The 18,679-nt window shown below is 28.4% G+C and overlaps 1 protein-coding gene across 4 annotated transcripts in view; it reads left to right on the top strand.

Annotated features, from left to right (window-relative positions):
• LOC107165462 (uncharacterized) overlaps positions 1–18,679 on the top strand; it is a 48,614-nt gene that overhangs the window by 1,734 nt on the left and 28,201 nt on the right. For 3 of the 4 annotated variants that reach the window (XR_001506092.2, XM_089224015.1, XM_015513699.2), the window contains exons 2-3: positions 5,241–5,354; positions 6,765–6,932. Coding sequence is in view for 3 of the 4 variants with exons in the window: in XM_089224015.1 (XP_089080141.1) it covers positions 5,241–5,354; positions 6,765–6,932 (282 nt within the window). In the remaining variant the exon portion in view is untranslated. The remainder of the gene's footprint in view (positions 1–5,240; positions 5,355–6,764; positions 6,933–18,679) is intronic. The other variant, XM_015513700.2, reaches the window with a different exon arrangement.

Raw genomic sequence — 18,679 nt, 5'->3', positions numbered from 1 at the left:
ACAACAGAGCGAGTCTGCTAATTTAACAAAATATATATTTTGGTATAGAGGCATTTAATTTTCAGTTCCTTCTGTCTCTGCATATGGGTCAAATATTCGGAAGTCTCTTGATATTGTCTTTTATACGTAAATAGTTTTTTTTGTAAGCAAATTTTTCCATATTCGCATGGTGAAGTCTTTGCGTTTGTTTGAATTTATTATGTTTGTTTTCGGACTTTTCGAGTTCCTATTCTATAGTTTTTTTTTTTTTTAAGGAAACTTTTTTAACAATATTAGTTTCGACAATTGTTTAGTTTATTATACAGATACGGATTCTATACGGTGATTAATAGACTATCCTTATATAAGCTCTTTTTTCTTCAAACCATATTACCTATAGGTAACTATCACGCGTAGGAGTAGATTCTTATAATATATAATATTTGATCATACTAAATTTGTCCTACTGTATTTGATTATAATTAAGCATGGAGCAGCCCCTATTTTTGTGTGTAATATGAATTAAAAGAAAGTGGTTTCCCCGTCACAAACTTGATTAATTGATATTTATTGAAAAAACTTATAGAATCACTTTATATTATTATACGTTTGACGGATTAAAATAAACATATTATACTGTCATTGTGATGACTGATTATAAATTGTACTTGATTGTATTTGATTTTGACGCTTGTTTTTAGTGTATGTTCTACATTAGTTGTATTTGAGATGTGTGTCAAACATTTCAGCAGGTAAATAGGCAAAATTGTAAATTTGTTCAACTTAAGCATGGCAAATAGGCACTGAAAAAAATACAAATTATACGGATACTTAAATACTAATTTACAACTAACATAAAATAGAATTTTTAGAATGCAACCTTTAGGTTAATTTTAAGTTGAGACATGGAATTTTCTTGTTATAGATTAATTTTTATGAGAATTTCATGTTTACCTAGTGATGTGGTGTAACTATAAATATTAAATAACATACCTATTACTTTTAGGTACTTAAAATATAGATACTTTCAAAAGGTATTTAAAGTACTACGTTAAAGACTCAAAGTACTTTTTATTTAAATATTTAAAATTTGTATCTGAGTACTTAAAAAGTATTTAAATAATTGAATACTTTTATTCAAGTTGGTACTTTACAAGACTAGTGTTATTGTGTTAGAAATATAGGTTCACTGAAAATGTTATAATTCTAGTATAGTGCTATTTGAGAACTGAAAATCAAATTAATAATTTTTTAAAATTCAAATATGTACCCAATTCAACAAAAGGTGTATATTTACTATACCAAATTTTCCACGAACTCTATCACTAAAAATGTAACTAAATACCTTCATATTGAACAACAGCTGTTGATAAGACAAATTTTGTGAGGAATTGGAAACATTAAGCATCACGTGTAAGTTCACAATTTTCGTGCAAGTGTTAGTGTAAATTATAGATTTCTATTTTTAAAATGTGATAGATTTTCGAACAATTTCTGTAAACATAATACTTATCTCGTAAAAGTATTTATATATTATGGATTTTCTCCATAACCTGAACACATTGTTTGAACTCTTATTCTTTATCGGTAATTACTTAATCTTATATAACATAATAAAACGATAATAATTGTTTATATACCTTATGAAAAATTTATTTGTCATATAAGTTAGTAAAAAAAAAAAAAAAAAAAAATAGAATAATAATTAATAACAAAATAATACTTTTAAATCCCTGCCATATTGGTAAAATAGTTAATGCAGAAGGTACATATAATATCTAGGTATATATATATAGTATCTATAGATACTATTTACCAATATATTATGCTGAAGTGCAGTGCAGTGCATATTGTCTTTTTTGAACTTGCTTGGGACATATTATTTGTGTGGTTTTCGAGATATCAGTTCGGATGTCTCGTTCTATTTCTACATACCTACATAATATTATATATTATAATGCTGCAGGTAATTAAACTGTGGCCTGAAACTTCTAACCTGATGCCGTTTAACGTCTTTTGAAGGACCAAGACAAAGGACAAAGAGTCTTTGTTGTTGTGCTTTTTCACCGACACATCACTGTGTGCAAGCGTTTTCAGGTGGCGGGGAGATGTTATTTTATTTTTTATTTTAAAACTATAATATAGGTACGTTATGATTCTTTTATTTTCTATCAGAAGATGCAAAAACAAAAAAATCAATTTGCAATAACTGTCACCCTAAATCTCTTTTACTATCATTTATGTACAATTACTCGGTCACATTTCGACACTATATTATAATATTAATTTACGCCGCTCTTTGATGGCTGCACTCATCTTCCTTTGCCGGACACGTGCAATTACTTTGACGACAGTAACTGCTGAGGGGGAAAGGTGGAAAAAAACTCGCCCATTGATGTATTGCGCGTTTGACAGGATTTTGTGGTTGCAATCTGCGCAGGCCCATCGCGATTTATACCGCACATGTATTATATTATATATGTATATACAACAGTAATAACTAATAACCAGCTATAAAATATATTATACTGTTATATTATTGACGTTTCTACAAAACACATGCATATAAAATTAAATTTAAAAAAAAGAGTTAATGATTATATCCTCCTTAATAGTTAATAGGTACCTATACCTAATTAGTGGACGCCAGCTTACAGTATTTACCTATACTGCTACGAATTACGATTATAATATTCTATATGCAACACTCTGTAACGACTGTAACATAATATAGACATTGCATATAAATATATATTATAAATATGTATATATATACAAATGTATGTATATGAAAACAAAAGCTGGTGTTGAAGTTAAACGCGTATTCAATTATTTGATGTTCAAAGCAATACTTACTTCGTATGTGGGTATGTAGTAAGTATTATATACGTGTATAATAGTCCTGCAGTTGCAGAATACGTAACACAAATCGTGGCTTGCGCATGAATTCTTATTATACCAATATGATTCATTCATTATCCTTCTCGATCCTGAAATTAATTAATTAAACTGCAAATTACGTGTCCCGGTGAGTAAATCGTCATATTGCGTTGTAAACTGGGCTTTTCTCGTTTTCTACTGCTGTAATGGCACGCGCGTGAATTCGAATATTCGGGATACCTACCTAACTACCTACATACTAGAACTAGCGATATGATACTATGATAGTAGGTAGTTTAATTACTCAAAATGTATGTACTCTAAACGTTTAATGCTATATTTATATTTTAGTTAACTAAAGCGTGTGTGTTTTAATAATACCTACACTGTTTGGATATGATAGTTTTGACGAATTATTTTCGTTTTATTATATTTTTAATTCTAAGAATTAGGTTCTAAGTAAAAACACCGAAAACTATAAGGATGTTGACAATGTTTTATGTTATTAAATACTTAATAGTACAATAAATAGTTATACTGTTTTAGATTTTGGTTAAATCCATATAGTAACACTAGTAACAGACTTTTGTATTATGGTTTTACATTACAACAATATTTTCTTTTATTCATTAAATTTTTAATACCTATATCAAAAACATATATAGAATTCATATTATATAAAATTGATTTCTTATCCAATTGATATATAATGAGAAGGAAATTTTTTTTTGGTTAGTAATTTTCTTGAGCAGAAAAGGTTAGTTTAGAAAAGATAAAAAAAATATTGGAAAGAAACAACCGTGAAAATGTCATTAAGTGTAGTTTTAATAAAGTTCTGATGGTAACTCACAATAGTTTTTGCATGTTATGATTACTTATTTATCACTTATTTCAAAATTAAAGAAATAATAATAAATATAACACTTTTCTATATTTTTTGCCAAAGCAAGGTAGCAAAAAAACCCTTATTGGAGGCTTTATTTTTTGAAACTTTTTTCTGGAAAGAAAACATAAATAAAACAAATTACATTTTATTAATATTTTACAATAAAGTAAACAATGCACAATGCTTGTGACGGTGGTAGGTGATTTATGCCTATTCGGTCTCTGTATCTGGTCCAAGTTTATTCAATCAAAAACTGTTTAAAATAAATACACAGGTAATATAAAGTTTTTATGTATGCTATTGTTGTAATAGAACTAATACAAGATAACTAACATAAAAGTATGTATATATATTATACAGTTGTTACAGTTTTAATAAACAACACAGTTCTAACTAGTACCTATGTAGAATTTAAAAATCTTCATTCTGTTAATTATCTAAAGGCTAACAAATAATAATGTATAATAATCGATGGTGACGCGAAGCGGACTTGATTATTCGTTTTCTGGCGCCGTTTCTAATATATAAATATACTTTTAAATTTTTAATAGTATTGCTCCATTATGAAGAATTGTGTGTGTCATATATGTAAGTTGTATGCTGAATGAGTCATAAATATCACGGCCATATAAAATTCAAAGCTATAAAAAATGAATTATTTGTATTTTTAGTATATATATATATATAGTATATACATATTATATGTATAACATGTTTATTTTATACTATACAATAACCATATTTGTAAATTTATTATGTCGTATTGTAAATACCTAGTCATATTATGAAGATTAGGTTTGAAGTAGGTATACGATTTGGTTATATTTGAAACGCAAAACTCATTTTCTCTTTTTTTAATTTAATTTTTAAAGTTTTCCTTTTATATCTAATATCTTGTCACCTGAACTTAATGATAGGGACATACAATAATACCTAAATATAACAATGAAATTAGATAGATTTGTACAGTATACATTTACAGCCTACAATATTATAATTATGAACATATGGTATGGTTTGAACTTTTAGTATTAACAATATGTGAAAAGTGAGATTTACTCATACATAACATGATCGAACACCTCCAATTTAAGGATATTTACGGCAGGATTATAAATTCATATAATATGTATATTTATTTTCTCAACTAAATTTCATTTTTTTGAAAATTGATATTTTGAAAAATCAAATTATTATAAAATGAATTTTGAAAGAAAAAAGTTTTTTCATTTTTGTTTTTTCTTGTATATAATATGATATTATTTTAGGGTGTTTTTTATTAATATGAAGTTAATAATGTATTCAGTTAATAAACTAAAATAAACCTAAAACTTACAGGTAGATACTATAGGTACTAAGTAGGTACCTACTAAAAGTAAATCGATTTTTGAAAACTAATAATTATTTAATAATCTGGCCTTGATAAATATTGATACCAAAATATATTTTTAATGACAGTTTATTTTACTCTATAACATTGTATATTTCTATTTAGGGAAAAGTTTTACGATCACAATTACCGTTTCGACGTGTCCACCTCAAGTAGCGACGTATAATAAAGCAATCAAAGTTACCGTAGATGGACCTCGAGAACCACGATCCAAATCTCGTAAGTATTTCAATATTAAATCGTAAAATTAATTCTAATGATACTTGAAACATAAATTATTTATAATTTTAAGCTCTAGTTATGACTCGTGGTATATTCTTAATGGTACTTTAACCTTTTCTTCGTGTTTTTTTTTTTTAAATTTAAATTGCGGAAATTGAATGTTTTAGAAGATAACATATGTTTGTTTGTAATACAATAGTATAATATAAACAAAAATATTATCTATATAAAGAGTTTTTATACTCCTGCAGTCCTAACTTCCCTCAATTACGTTCAGTTTAATTTCATTAAATTCCATTTATATGTGTGTCTACATTTTATTGATATCGGTAGGTATAACAATAACACCAAAAAGCGTGACTTTGTTGTGAATAGGCTCCGGAAAACCATGTGGCAAACCTCCTGGTAGTTTTTGTAACTGTAAATAGACTCAATTATTATTATTATATATATAATTATTTAAACACGCAGGCCAATTTTAGTCGCTTTACTTTTGAACGTGATCTGTGAATTTACAATAAAAGAACAAAATTGAAAAAAATGTAATAATAATAAAAATAACTTTAATCGATAGGACAAATATGACAATCAAATATTTTTGTGTATGTGAATATGTTTTTTTTGGTCCATGAGAACCAATATTATATTTTTATCAGTTAACGATAAATATTTTTTTTGCATTTCGGCAAAATTATATTGTGCGTTTTCCTATCGTTGTACAATATATTATATTTTATCTCGACCGCTAACATCCGTGGGAACCTCTAATGGTAAATTAAAATAAGACTAATATTTTCTAAACTTTTACTAAATTCAGTTATCATTTGTTCATATATGTACTAAAATAGTATAAAATTTTATCTGCAAAGATGAGTTAATATTATTATTGACCTTAAAACATAATATATGCTCGTTAATAATGATTTAATTATTATTAAATTAAAATATTAAAGGATGAGAATAATATATTAATAAAGAGTTAATTAAATATAATGTCAGTTAAAAGTTTTTACAATATCGAGTTTGTTAAATGTTTAAATTGAGGAGTACGATTCATTGAACTTCAATGTTTAAGATCTGATAATCATAAATTATATATTTTAAACACCCAATTAGTGAATGCTAAAAAAATCAGCCCCCTCCTCCCAGTTGACAAATTCTTTTGACCACCACTAAGTACGTGAGTATGATAGAAATTAAACAATTCTTATTTGTTAGTATTTTTATTGTATATACGATATAGAAACCCTTAAGTGTAGAATAGTAGATAATATATACTAACGAATAATTAAACATTTAAAATACTTGTAGGAACATAAATAATCAGTTACATATTTTTATATAATCAACTGCAGTTATAAAATGTCCATATTTATATTGGAAATGTTGTGCTTTTTGTTTTTCCTGTGCACCAAGGTCCACCTCATCAGTTTCGTGGATTGGGCCTCGGCCAGAGGCCCTTTATGGAAAATGCATCGTTTTCTAATCATTTACGGGAGTTGGATACATATCGCCGAGTGAAGACCGAAGAATCACCCATCCTCGAGCAGTCGTATCGGTCAACGAATAACCAAGGTAAGGCATATTATGTTTTAATATTGATTTTATTCTGGTTAAAAAAATGCATCAAAAGTACGCCGCTCGTATGTAATACATAAAGTGAACCCGATGACGACCGCACTATGTATACACAGGGCTGACCGCAGCTCTGAGGTACACCGCAGAATTTAAGGAGCTGCCGGTAGCTTTTTTCAAACATGATTAACCATGGTTCTGGTTTACCTAAAATGTGTAGAACAACTGTGCATTGTATACTAATGAATGAATCAAAGTAATCAAACGTTAGAATGAATGAAACTGTTTGTCCACAGAAAGAAAAAAAGTTTATGTATTTCAAAACCACTTGTTTCTGTATCAATCATACTATTGTAAAGATTTATATTTTTAACTTTACCGGGATGATCATCATTATTCATTGATCAGTGAGCACACATATTGAACAATTGTAATTTTATTAAACGTTAAGGTTCAACTATTGTGGTGTAAATGGACAGCACATATATCAAAGTTTACTTTCTTTTAGCCAACAAATTTACTTTTTTATTTTTTAATGGTTACTCTTAATTTAAGTTAAATACAAATTATAACATCTCAAATCTAATGAATTTTTTTTTAAATTTTAGCCTCAAGTTGGTTTTTATTGAGTGCTTATAATTATTATAGTAAAGATAAATTTTTGAAGAACTCACGTGATTCAGTTTATTTAGAACAGTTGATCACTATGCAATTGGTTATAAGATTTTTAATGCATTATACCTACGTGATCTATGTTACATGCAAGAAGGCACTTTGATAATAAGGTACGATTGATTCAGTGTCTCAGTGATTCAGATTAGTGTGTCCTAGTCCTATTCTCACTCAAATGGTTATTACTTATTAATACCTTTATTACTTTAATGTCAGTCATAAGAATTGCATGGTGTTTTTTATATTGCATACAATATTAGAAGGTTAAAGTATAAATTTCCACTAAAAATTAAATATTTAAAAATTAAAATTAAAGTATTTAACAACATTAGTAGGTACTTATGAAGTCCACAAAATTAAAATCACGTAATTGAAAATTATAGCAATGATTTATATTTATGTATAATATATATTATGGAAGCACCAATTTATACCTATTACTGTCATATTATTTGGGGACATAATGTTATAAATTGGATGATACATATATCGTAAGACACTTATTAATTCAAATACTATTAATATTTTTGGAAATATTTCTCCAGTATAATTTAAGTAGTTAAAAATCACTTATTTTTTATTAGTTTTATCGTTATCATAAAAAAAAATTAACGACACCATGCATTTTAATTTTTTATTCCTAAGTAGAATATTTTTAGATAACATAAAAATCGAATTCTATACAAGTAGTTTATGATTTATAAATATTTCAACTTTAAAGCTTAGACGAGTTGAGCGGAGAGCTATAGCGATAATTGCAAAATGTTGATCCACTACTCTATTCGTCTAAACTGTAAATACTTATAAGTAGTTATAGTAATAACAATTTAACTACATGTCCGAAATTTGATTTTGATAGATCGTAATACTCCAAATAATAATCAGCTGCGGAAATACTATGAAATTAAAAATATAAATCGTCATTCAAAAGACTATTAAAAACTTAAAAATTATAATAATAAAATAAAATAAAATTATCAACAATATTTTCAAAAAGTTTTACTTTTCTGGAAAGTGATTGTCTTGTATTAAATGGATTACCTCAAATACATGCTTAAATAAGTTCCCACTAAGACAAAACATTCTTGATTAGTTAAAAAAAATGATTTATTGTTTATGAAATAAGAAGCGAGTAAAATATTTTCTTTTCGGGAATGACTTGAAAACTAGCGCTAATTTATAAATCTTATCATGCGCCATTCACAGAGGTTATGATTTTCTGTCTATTAAAATATGTTATTACGTAGGTATAGTATACGGTTATGCGTTTGTAATAAACTAAATAGTACATGATTGATTTTCAAATTTTATTCTTTTAACCAATAAGATCGACTCTAGAATAAACGTAATTCGCGGTTCTTAATATTTTTAATGTTTTCATGTTGTATATTATTTGATTGTATGTTTTCAGTAAAAATTAAGTGTATTGACAAAATTATTGCTACCGTTTAAAATAATTATCTTTGTAAATGATTGTTAGTTGTCAAAATTTTCTCACGCTTACGAGTTATATATATATTTTTTGTGAGAGGTTATAAATTTGACACTGAAATCTAAGGCCCCTATAGACACCCTATTGAACACCGGAAAATGCGGTTTGACCCAATGGACCTCGTGGTGTTTGAAGTGCGTGTGCGTGTATGTTTATTATTGATAAAAAAAATAAGTCAATACGAAATATTACACCGTCTGTGACCAAGTTAACGTGCCCACTGTTGTGTGCTCTGTAAAATGATATCAAATACTTATTAAAGATCATAAATATTGTAAACATAGAATAATACGGGGTTTAAAATGATCCTATATACCTATTAGATGTAAGATGTAGTTATGAGTATATGTAAGTATGTATAACAGCCATATATAATATCCAACAGGTGATATACCATATATCTATAATCTATGTATAATAAATCTTGGCACTGCAAATTATATACCTATACAGTATACATGTACTTATTACGCCGAACATTAACGAGTTTGGTTATTTTTTATTTTGTTTAGGTAACGTCATTAAAATAGGATAAAGAGTGAGATGAAAATATTTAGACTCCGTTAACAATGTTTTCGACTATAGTCTGACAATAATAATTGGTACCTTGACGAATGCCGGATCCTTGGGAATCATATTGTTTCCGTAGGTACATATATAGTCGTTAAAGTCTCCACTCAGTTATTTGATTATTATTTTTTATTTTCTCGGCGTTATACACAATACACAAACAAATACTTACAAAATCGTATATAATGTACATACAGGGTTGATGGGGTTTCGGTAAAATTCAATAACATTCGTAATCCCCCGGCCCGTCCTCCATAATCATACGTTACTACAGTATAGACATAAATCATGTGTTGGAAACGGTGATAGAATCGTGACTAGGCTACCGATATGGCGATATATGTTGTATTCTTACTAGGTATAATATTATACTGATTCAGTTTTTTTACATGTGTTACGCACGTATACGAGAATAAATCATTGATTAAATATTTAATATAAATATTAGAGTATAAAAATATATCTATTTAAAATTTCACGCGGTGTTTTTATCTGAAACATTCGTGATAATAGTTCGTAAAATGTCTTATTTCACACACCATAGTGCTATTATGATTGAATATAGTTAACAACTGTTGCAGTGAAGAAAGAAATGAAAGCTGGGTTAACAAAATTATTACTATATTTTTTTTTATCACGTGGATGAATTCCCATATTGTTCAACTGTATAGAATGAAATAAACCGTGAAAAGTGGTTAAATCTACGTGTCACCGTTCTACGTGGGTAATTATTTGTGAATTTCAATATTGTGCAACTTGTCAAAAACGTCACTGACAAGTGTACTAAAATGTATATCATGTTTTTGGTACATATACAGTTTTTTAAATACTTAAATTATAATCCTTGGTCAAAAAGGATATCATTATTCTTGTTTAAAATTTAAATGCGTTCTTGAAAATTCCTGTAAACTACATATTATAATTATTCAATAAAATCTTATATAGGTTATATATTTATATATTAGTTTTTAATATTGTTAATCATACATTTTATTACCACTCTTCAACCATTAGCCATCGTTTATAGGTTATATTGGAATTAAATATTGTATTTTACACTTTAATTGCATATAGATGGCCGTTGGGTATTAAAATTAATGTTTATGCAGAATAATAATTGCAATGACAAGTGAATAATAATATTATAATATTCAATATACCTAATATAATATACTCTCTCTCTCTCTCTTCAGTCTTAATCCTTAGATTGGTTTGCTGCAGTCGTCCATGCATCCCTATCGTTACTCAATTCCTTTAGTTCCTTATGACTATTCATACACGCATTTTTTATATGCTGAGCTCGAAATGTTTCATTTAATTTTAGGCAATACTAAAAATAAACCCGTGCATGTTCAGTTAGTCATATACATATTATTATCATCATTATGAATTTGCCGTGCTAATATATGATATAATAATTATTCGCGCAATTGTTTGTGGTCGGTTTCTCTAACCCATATTATGAATTATGATATATCTAATTCACATTATCATCACAGCAGTAGCGTGATAAAATAAAAAACGAAAACGAATGTGCGTTTCGATATCAAACTTCAACGTATAGTCTATAGAGACAAGTGTTTTTTGTTTCGTATATTTTTATTTTTAAACTATATAGAGTTTATTATTATAACGGTAAAAACCACAAGATCACCGGCACGCAGTATGTATATATCATTACGAAAAAAGCTAATAACTTATAGATTTTTTTTATTCATTTCATTATCGCACTAGCTCTGAGAGGGAAAGTATTTACTATCTATTATACATACTTTTTGATAAAACATTTATTTTCAATAAACCTTTCCCAATTCTGCTGTATAGCGACTCACCGGGATTTCTTCGTTTTTGCACAATACTTTTAAACTGCAACACGCGTATAGGACAGTATTGTTACGTAAATCTACTAATCTGTGTATGTCACATGACGCGTATTACATATAATAATAATATTATGAGTATGTATCGACTATCAAGTATTGAATACTATTTATGAATTATTGTTCTCATACCTAAAACAATTAATGCTATTGAATATTTGAATTGGTTTCCGTTTTATTTCATGCAACGAACGCCCACGCTTGTTAGCACTAGGATTTTTCTAGACATATTTTATTAATATTTTTTTTTATACAAATTACTAATCACTGATAGTTTAATTACTAATAATATACCTGGACCCAACCGGAATCAATCATACGAGTGTAGGTATACGGTACATATAGGATCGAATCAGACACGCGTATTTCAAGCTTTACACACTATATTATAATATAAATTATAATATTAGTAATATTACATACTTACATCATTACCCAGCTACTGATAGAGGGAACTTTTATTATTTAAATTCATTTAAAAAATTTCTTACAGCAATTCATTCAACTGTTGAATATTGTGATTTATCTCAAATAAAGTATATACATACCTATTCAGTTTTTTCTGCAAAACGTTTATGTCTTAGAACATGCGAAGGTTTTTATTCAAAAAGTGTTATTATACCAATGTGCATATTTCGTCATAATTTACTATTTGTTACATTTATTTTGAATCTATTATATTCGTGCATTAAAATAAATCGTACTTTTTATTGGTTGCGGTATATACACAGTGTACGTTGGTTTTAATACTTAGGTACATTCCAATATGAACCTACTCAATTTGTCCAATTTTCACTGACGTTTCGATCGAATCTTGGTATAACGCCATGGGTGCCCATTGGGGGGGGGGGGGCAAGACAGGCAGTGCCGTAGCTAGAAATATAATGGCCCCAGTGCAAATTTAATCTGTGGCCCCTTTAAAAGCGCTCATCGGGTGTGAATGTAGGGGTGCTGATATAATTGATGGTACACAGATTCGTGGGAGGCTTAGCCCCCCACAATCCACAACTCCACTAATAATATAATAAACAGCATTGCTATAATTTTAAATTTGTACTTATTTATATTCTGACTTTTTAATTATAATACAAATATAATTAATTAAAATTTTAATAAATTTTTCTTCAATACTTTGTATAGACAAATTAATAACTAATAATAAAGTTGAACTATACTGTACATAATATATTATGTATTCAAAACATTTAAAAATAATTATATTATTACATGTTATTATATGGGAACTGGGAGTACTAATTTGAAGCCTGGCGGTGCTATATTATATTAAAATAACAAAGTGTTAACGGCATTATCATTATATCATGATCTTATTAAAAAAATTGTAATTAGTATAGATTCTTAATTCTTATATTATTTTATTTAAGTACCTATGGGTCTCATATTAAAAATTGCTACGCGGGGCCCCGGTGCAATGAATCGCCCACACCACGGTTTCTACGGCACTGAAGACAGGGCACTTTAACCCCCTCTGAAAAAAATATGAATTTGTTGCTCAATAAATATTACCACAATATTACCTTATTACCGAGGCAAATTATTTGTTGAAATCACTTTTAAGATTATTTTGAACCCCTCCCCCCTAAAATTTTAACTATGGGCGCCCATGTATAACGCTCGACGATATAAGTCGTCGTAAATCGTGATACTTTGTCTCGGATATATACACTTATACTACTCATACTATGTAACATTGCATTTATCTATTACCTTTTACATAGAGTACGTAGTGCAGGCATAGTGTTCGACATTCGTACCATGAGCTGATTCTATTCTACTTACAAAAACGGATATATATTATATATCTAAATATACCTATTATAATGAAATACGATACCAGCTGCAATATTATTTTTATATATTATTATATGTTCATTATATATCTATCTATATTCTATATATTATAATATATACATACAATAACGCACTGCAGCAATAAGCTCGATAAATTGCAGCGTGCAGTGCACACGTGTCCGCGTGTATATATACCTATATAATACTATACATTACTACCTATATACTTAGTACTTTTTTACGAAATCATAAATCGTTTTCCTCGAAACGTATAATTCATCCGTACCTCTCTATATATACGATACATAATATTATATAAATGTGATATTTGGTCGTGAAGTCGTGAAGCAATCAACGACGCGGAGAGGAGTCATTGCGCCTTATAATACCGACGGGCCGTGTATAGGTGTATCTATACCTACCAATATATACATACCGTATCCGTCTGCCCCGCGTCTGAATATAATACGCGTACACGCCGATCCGTCGTGTATATAATGATAATATTATATTATATTCAAATAACAGACGCGTGATTATGTGTAGCGATAATTTGTGATCTTGTATATTATATACAAATGACTCGGACGATGGTCCGCCGAGATTCGTGTGTGATTGCCGGTTTCGACGATGGTAGTCTAATAAGATCCGGCGAGCACGTCTTCTGTAACATCGCATGTTACCTGGTATACCTGCAGTATAAATATTTATATATATATATATATATGGACTATACATATATACTTGCCTAAGTATATATCATATGTATGTATGTGTATACTTTACGTCGAGTTGCTCTCTCTCTCTCTCTCTCACTCACTCACTCTCTCGCACACTCTCCGATTTGTTTTTGTTTCTTCTGCTTGTACACTGGAGCAGCAGCAGCAGCAGTGTGCTGGGTGTATTATTATTCGATGTTGTTTTTTTCTTTCGTCTTCTAATTTTGCTCCATGATTTCTTGGTGTCTTGCTTCTATGGATCTCGACGGACCGTGAACGCGTTATGGATTCCCTACCCTTTACCGCCTCCCTAACCGTTCGTTTACGGATCAATGATTATTAGAAACAAAACGCGTCTTTTTTTTCGTTCGTTCGGTTATTTTTTTCATTTCCAATGTCGATGTGACTTCCACAGACCGGCTTTAAAGTAGGCACTTCCGGTAATGCGTCTCGTCGTAGTCTGTAAACTGTACACATTATTATTATAATAATATATTATATACACCGGCTACGGTGAACTGCAGCCAGCAGGGTGTTCGCGCGTTCCAAATCTCCACCGTCCGTGTAAATCATATTGTAAATTGTAATGTATACATATACATATACTATATAAGTACCTTACCTATACCTATTCTGACGCGCACACCGTCTTCATCGTCGTCGTGGCGATGGTAAACGGTAACAATATTATATTATTTTCGTCTGCTGAATAGAGGACACCTCTATTTCATGTTTTGACGATTATAGTATTAGTATAATTACCTATTTATAATTTCGGTTTAAAATTTCGATTTAAATTTTATAAGTCATAGTTTATAAGGACTAATAGTTTGAATTGAAAAACTTGTACGATAACCAGCATACATAAACATAATGTCGATATTCCGTTAATCACCTACAGCTGGAGGCAGCTGGCCGCAAGTCTATAAATTGTATAACAAAATAAAACGTCGGCCAAAAAAAAAAATAGTACCTAATGTATATTTTGGGTCAATGGTGATATTATATTGATACTAAAAAATTCTTAATCTTGAATATGGTTTTTTAGTTAGTTTGGTTGTATTTATAGGTATTATACGTATACATATTTGATAAAGAAATAACTTTGCAGAGTAATTTTAGTAATTTTAGACATATTTTCGCATCAAAAGTCAATATTAACGATCTAATAATATGATAATTCTATAATTCTCATTAATTGTGATATAAATATATAATATATAAATATCTACCTGTAGTAGGTAATTTTATTATAGGTACCTTATACAGCATAATTAATTGGTTTCTTAAACGATAAATGTACTTACTTAGCATTGTTATATAAGTTTATGTTACTTGTATTTGTAGGTACAGGGTACTTATATAATACTTATAATCTTTTTTTCAGTAGCGTATTTCAGCCAAGGCCCTCAAAGATGCGTCCAAATTGGTGGAGGGGCACAAAAAACCTCTATTTAATTATAAGTCTTAGTATTATTATTAGGTAAACTCAACTTATAACTTTAAATTGTTAGATACCTACAACACACAAATATATTAAATGTGTATTATGATAAATATTTCACTATTTTGATGCTTTTTTTAATTAGATTATTAAATTAAAAATATATAAAATATTTCCAAATCTCTGAGATGACTAGTGTATGTAAATTTTTTTTCAAAAGTTAAATTATTGATTCGGAGATCAGAATTCCTATTAAACGAATAATATGTATATCTAATAATGTGAGGTTTAAATAGTGTAGATATGAGGCAGATGTGTATACGATTACAATAATACGGTGAGACACTTAATATTCAATGATCTATCAAATATATTAGTTATATATTGAGTTAATATTTTCATTTGCATCATGTAATGTAGCTTACTTAATAAGGACTATTCGTTTTCCTCTATATTTACCGAAAAGATAATATTGCGTATTGCGTTTCCATTTTTTTTTTAACACGCCATAATATTACTAATATATTGTATAAGGTAAATATTTTATAGGCATGGTATGACTGTTATGGTTTATTATCACTTTATGAGTGCGGTAAAAAGTTAAAACATTGATTTACGTACGATATAAGCCAATTGAAAAATCTCCGGAATTTTCTTATATATACCTATAAATGAAAACACGTGGCGTTTCTGTAAAAATTGTACCTACACGCAATATCTGCAGGATCCGTGTACATAATTAAATAACAATTAATTGTTGTGCGCGCGAGTGTGTCTTTGACAAAAAGTTGACGGATCTTATACATACGGAAACTCGTCCGCGGCGAAGGGTTGTATATATAAGGGATGATATGTATTATATATATATATATATATATATTATATATATAATATGTTGTAGCCGGGTGTGGATGGCCGGGCGAGGATGCTGATGCTTTTCCACCGATTTAATAACGTTTTCCGACGTACAACAATACTTAACCCTCAGCTCGCACACCCCAGGAAATAATAATAATTTTCTCTGGAATGCGTATTACATGTATATATAATTTGAGCTGCATCGTCATACATTTGAAGTTAATAAACAATATCAGCTATACGCTGGCAAAACACTGCTGACAAAATGTCTTAAACGTTAGGTTTTAAATCGTCTCTTATACTAATACTTTATTCAATAGGAATGTTAATGTTGAACTGTAAAATAATACAAATCTTTATGTTTAAAATTAAATTAATTTCACCATCAATAGTTTACCTATAATTAAAATAATCGTATTGAAAAATATTGAGAAAATTATAAAAGAACTGGTAAACAGAAAATTGGTACGGTTATTGTGTTTTGAACAAAAGAAATTAAATAGGCGGAATATTGGTACTATAAAATATTTTATTTTCAGTGGTTCAAAAAATTAAATTAAAATAAATATATGTTCAAAAAATTAAATTAAAATAAATATATGTTCACAATTAATAGTAATATGATAGTCAAAAAATGTGTCCGAAATTTAATAATTCATAATAATTCAAAATTAAATATAAATTCATAATAGTTCACAATAATTCACAATAGTTTATAATAGTTCAAAATTAAATAAAAATTCACAATAGTTTCCCTATGGTATTTAAAAAAATTTCCATTGTAATTTCATTATTTACGTAACTGGTAATAGTTTCATGAAGTTTATATTGAAGTGAAGCATATTTTTTATCTTTTTTTCGACATTTTAAATTATTAAGTTGTTCATGCCGTATACTTTCAATTCGTAGATTCATCTTTGTATTTCATAGTTTAAGAAACCCTGGTTTTTAACGACCGTACCAATATTCCACGTTCAAAACAAGCGTACCAATTTTCCGACAATCAAAAGAACTCAGTCCCTTTATCTTTTTTTTTTTACATTAGATATGCAATTAAATTTTATCGGATGTAACTACCTTCACTTTCAAGCATCGTATTTAATATATATCATAATGACACACTAAAATTAGGATTATACATCCTTCATTTTCGTGTCCCTTGCACATTTCATCTCTATATGATATTTTTACCCAAAAAATAAAAAATGTTAAAATACAAATTGTACAGTAATTATTTGTCGTTTTAAGCTTATTTATTGTTATTATTATTATCGCTTAAGTCTCCAAGCTATAAAACTTCGCCATCAGTGGTGTCAATGCACCGTGAACGTGGTATTATATATCTATTCCTATAATATAAGGTATCGACTGACGGTCGAAAACAAGAATAAATTACAGTAATATACTATTATACTGGACTGTTAAAAATTGAGAATATCATCATTACCATCAACGTGATGTAGGCTGATGTATATAACATACACAGAAATTACATTTAAATGTTTCATTTATTACGGTATCTAACGGACTTTCGACAGGATATTATTAAAATAAATGTATAGAATTTCCACGTTTCATTTAACGACAATCGTTGAATAAAATCGATCTGCATTGCAACTGATGATGATTTGATATAAAACTGTACTGAGGTGATGAGGAATATTCCAATTAAAATAATAATTCTCTAAAATGACGCCAATAGAACAATGTCACCAATCATTTGTACAGTCATAATATATTTATCTTTTCAGTATAGATCTTATATTATAGTGATGTAAATTTATTTGGCGTAAAACGTAATTTTATTATTCTTACCATTTCATTTAAATTTCGTCTTTATAATCATATAATCAGTCACCACATTTTTTAAAAATTTCTTTATTGTAAATTTGAGTAACAATCTATCTGTAAATACTGTGTGTAATATATTATTATAATACAATTATTATAACATCCACACCCATAACACTGCTTGTCATCTCTGAACCTAAAATATATGTGAATATGACACCATGACGCTATTCATGTGCATGTTCACACAATAGAAATTGTATGTACAATTATGAATGCCGATTAGTATTAGTGCTGTGTGTTTTTGTTTTTTATGTTTATTTTATTGTCATTTTATATCTTGACACTGTGTGATAGTGATGACTATTGGCTTCATTAAATCGTGACATATTGGACGTCTGTATATTGAAATACGTAATTTTAAATTTTCATAAAAATCAAGATTTTGCTATTGTATTTTCTTTTTAAATTAATAAGCACATCAATATAAATTAGAATTTGTGAAGCTT

Source organism: Diuraphis noxia, unplaced genomic scaffold (assembly GCF_037042655.1).
Source record: "Diuraphis noxia isolate RWA-SAM2 unplaced genomic scaffold, SU_Dnox_SAM2 contig0003, whole genome shotgun sequence".
Lineage (NCBI taxonomy): Eukaryota > Metazoa > Arthropoda > Insecta > Hemiptera > Aphididae > Diuraphis > Diuraphis noxia.
The sequence above is the reverse complement of the archived record's forward strand: the minus strand, read 5'-3'. Positions and strand labels throughout refer to the sequence as shown.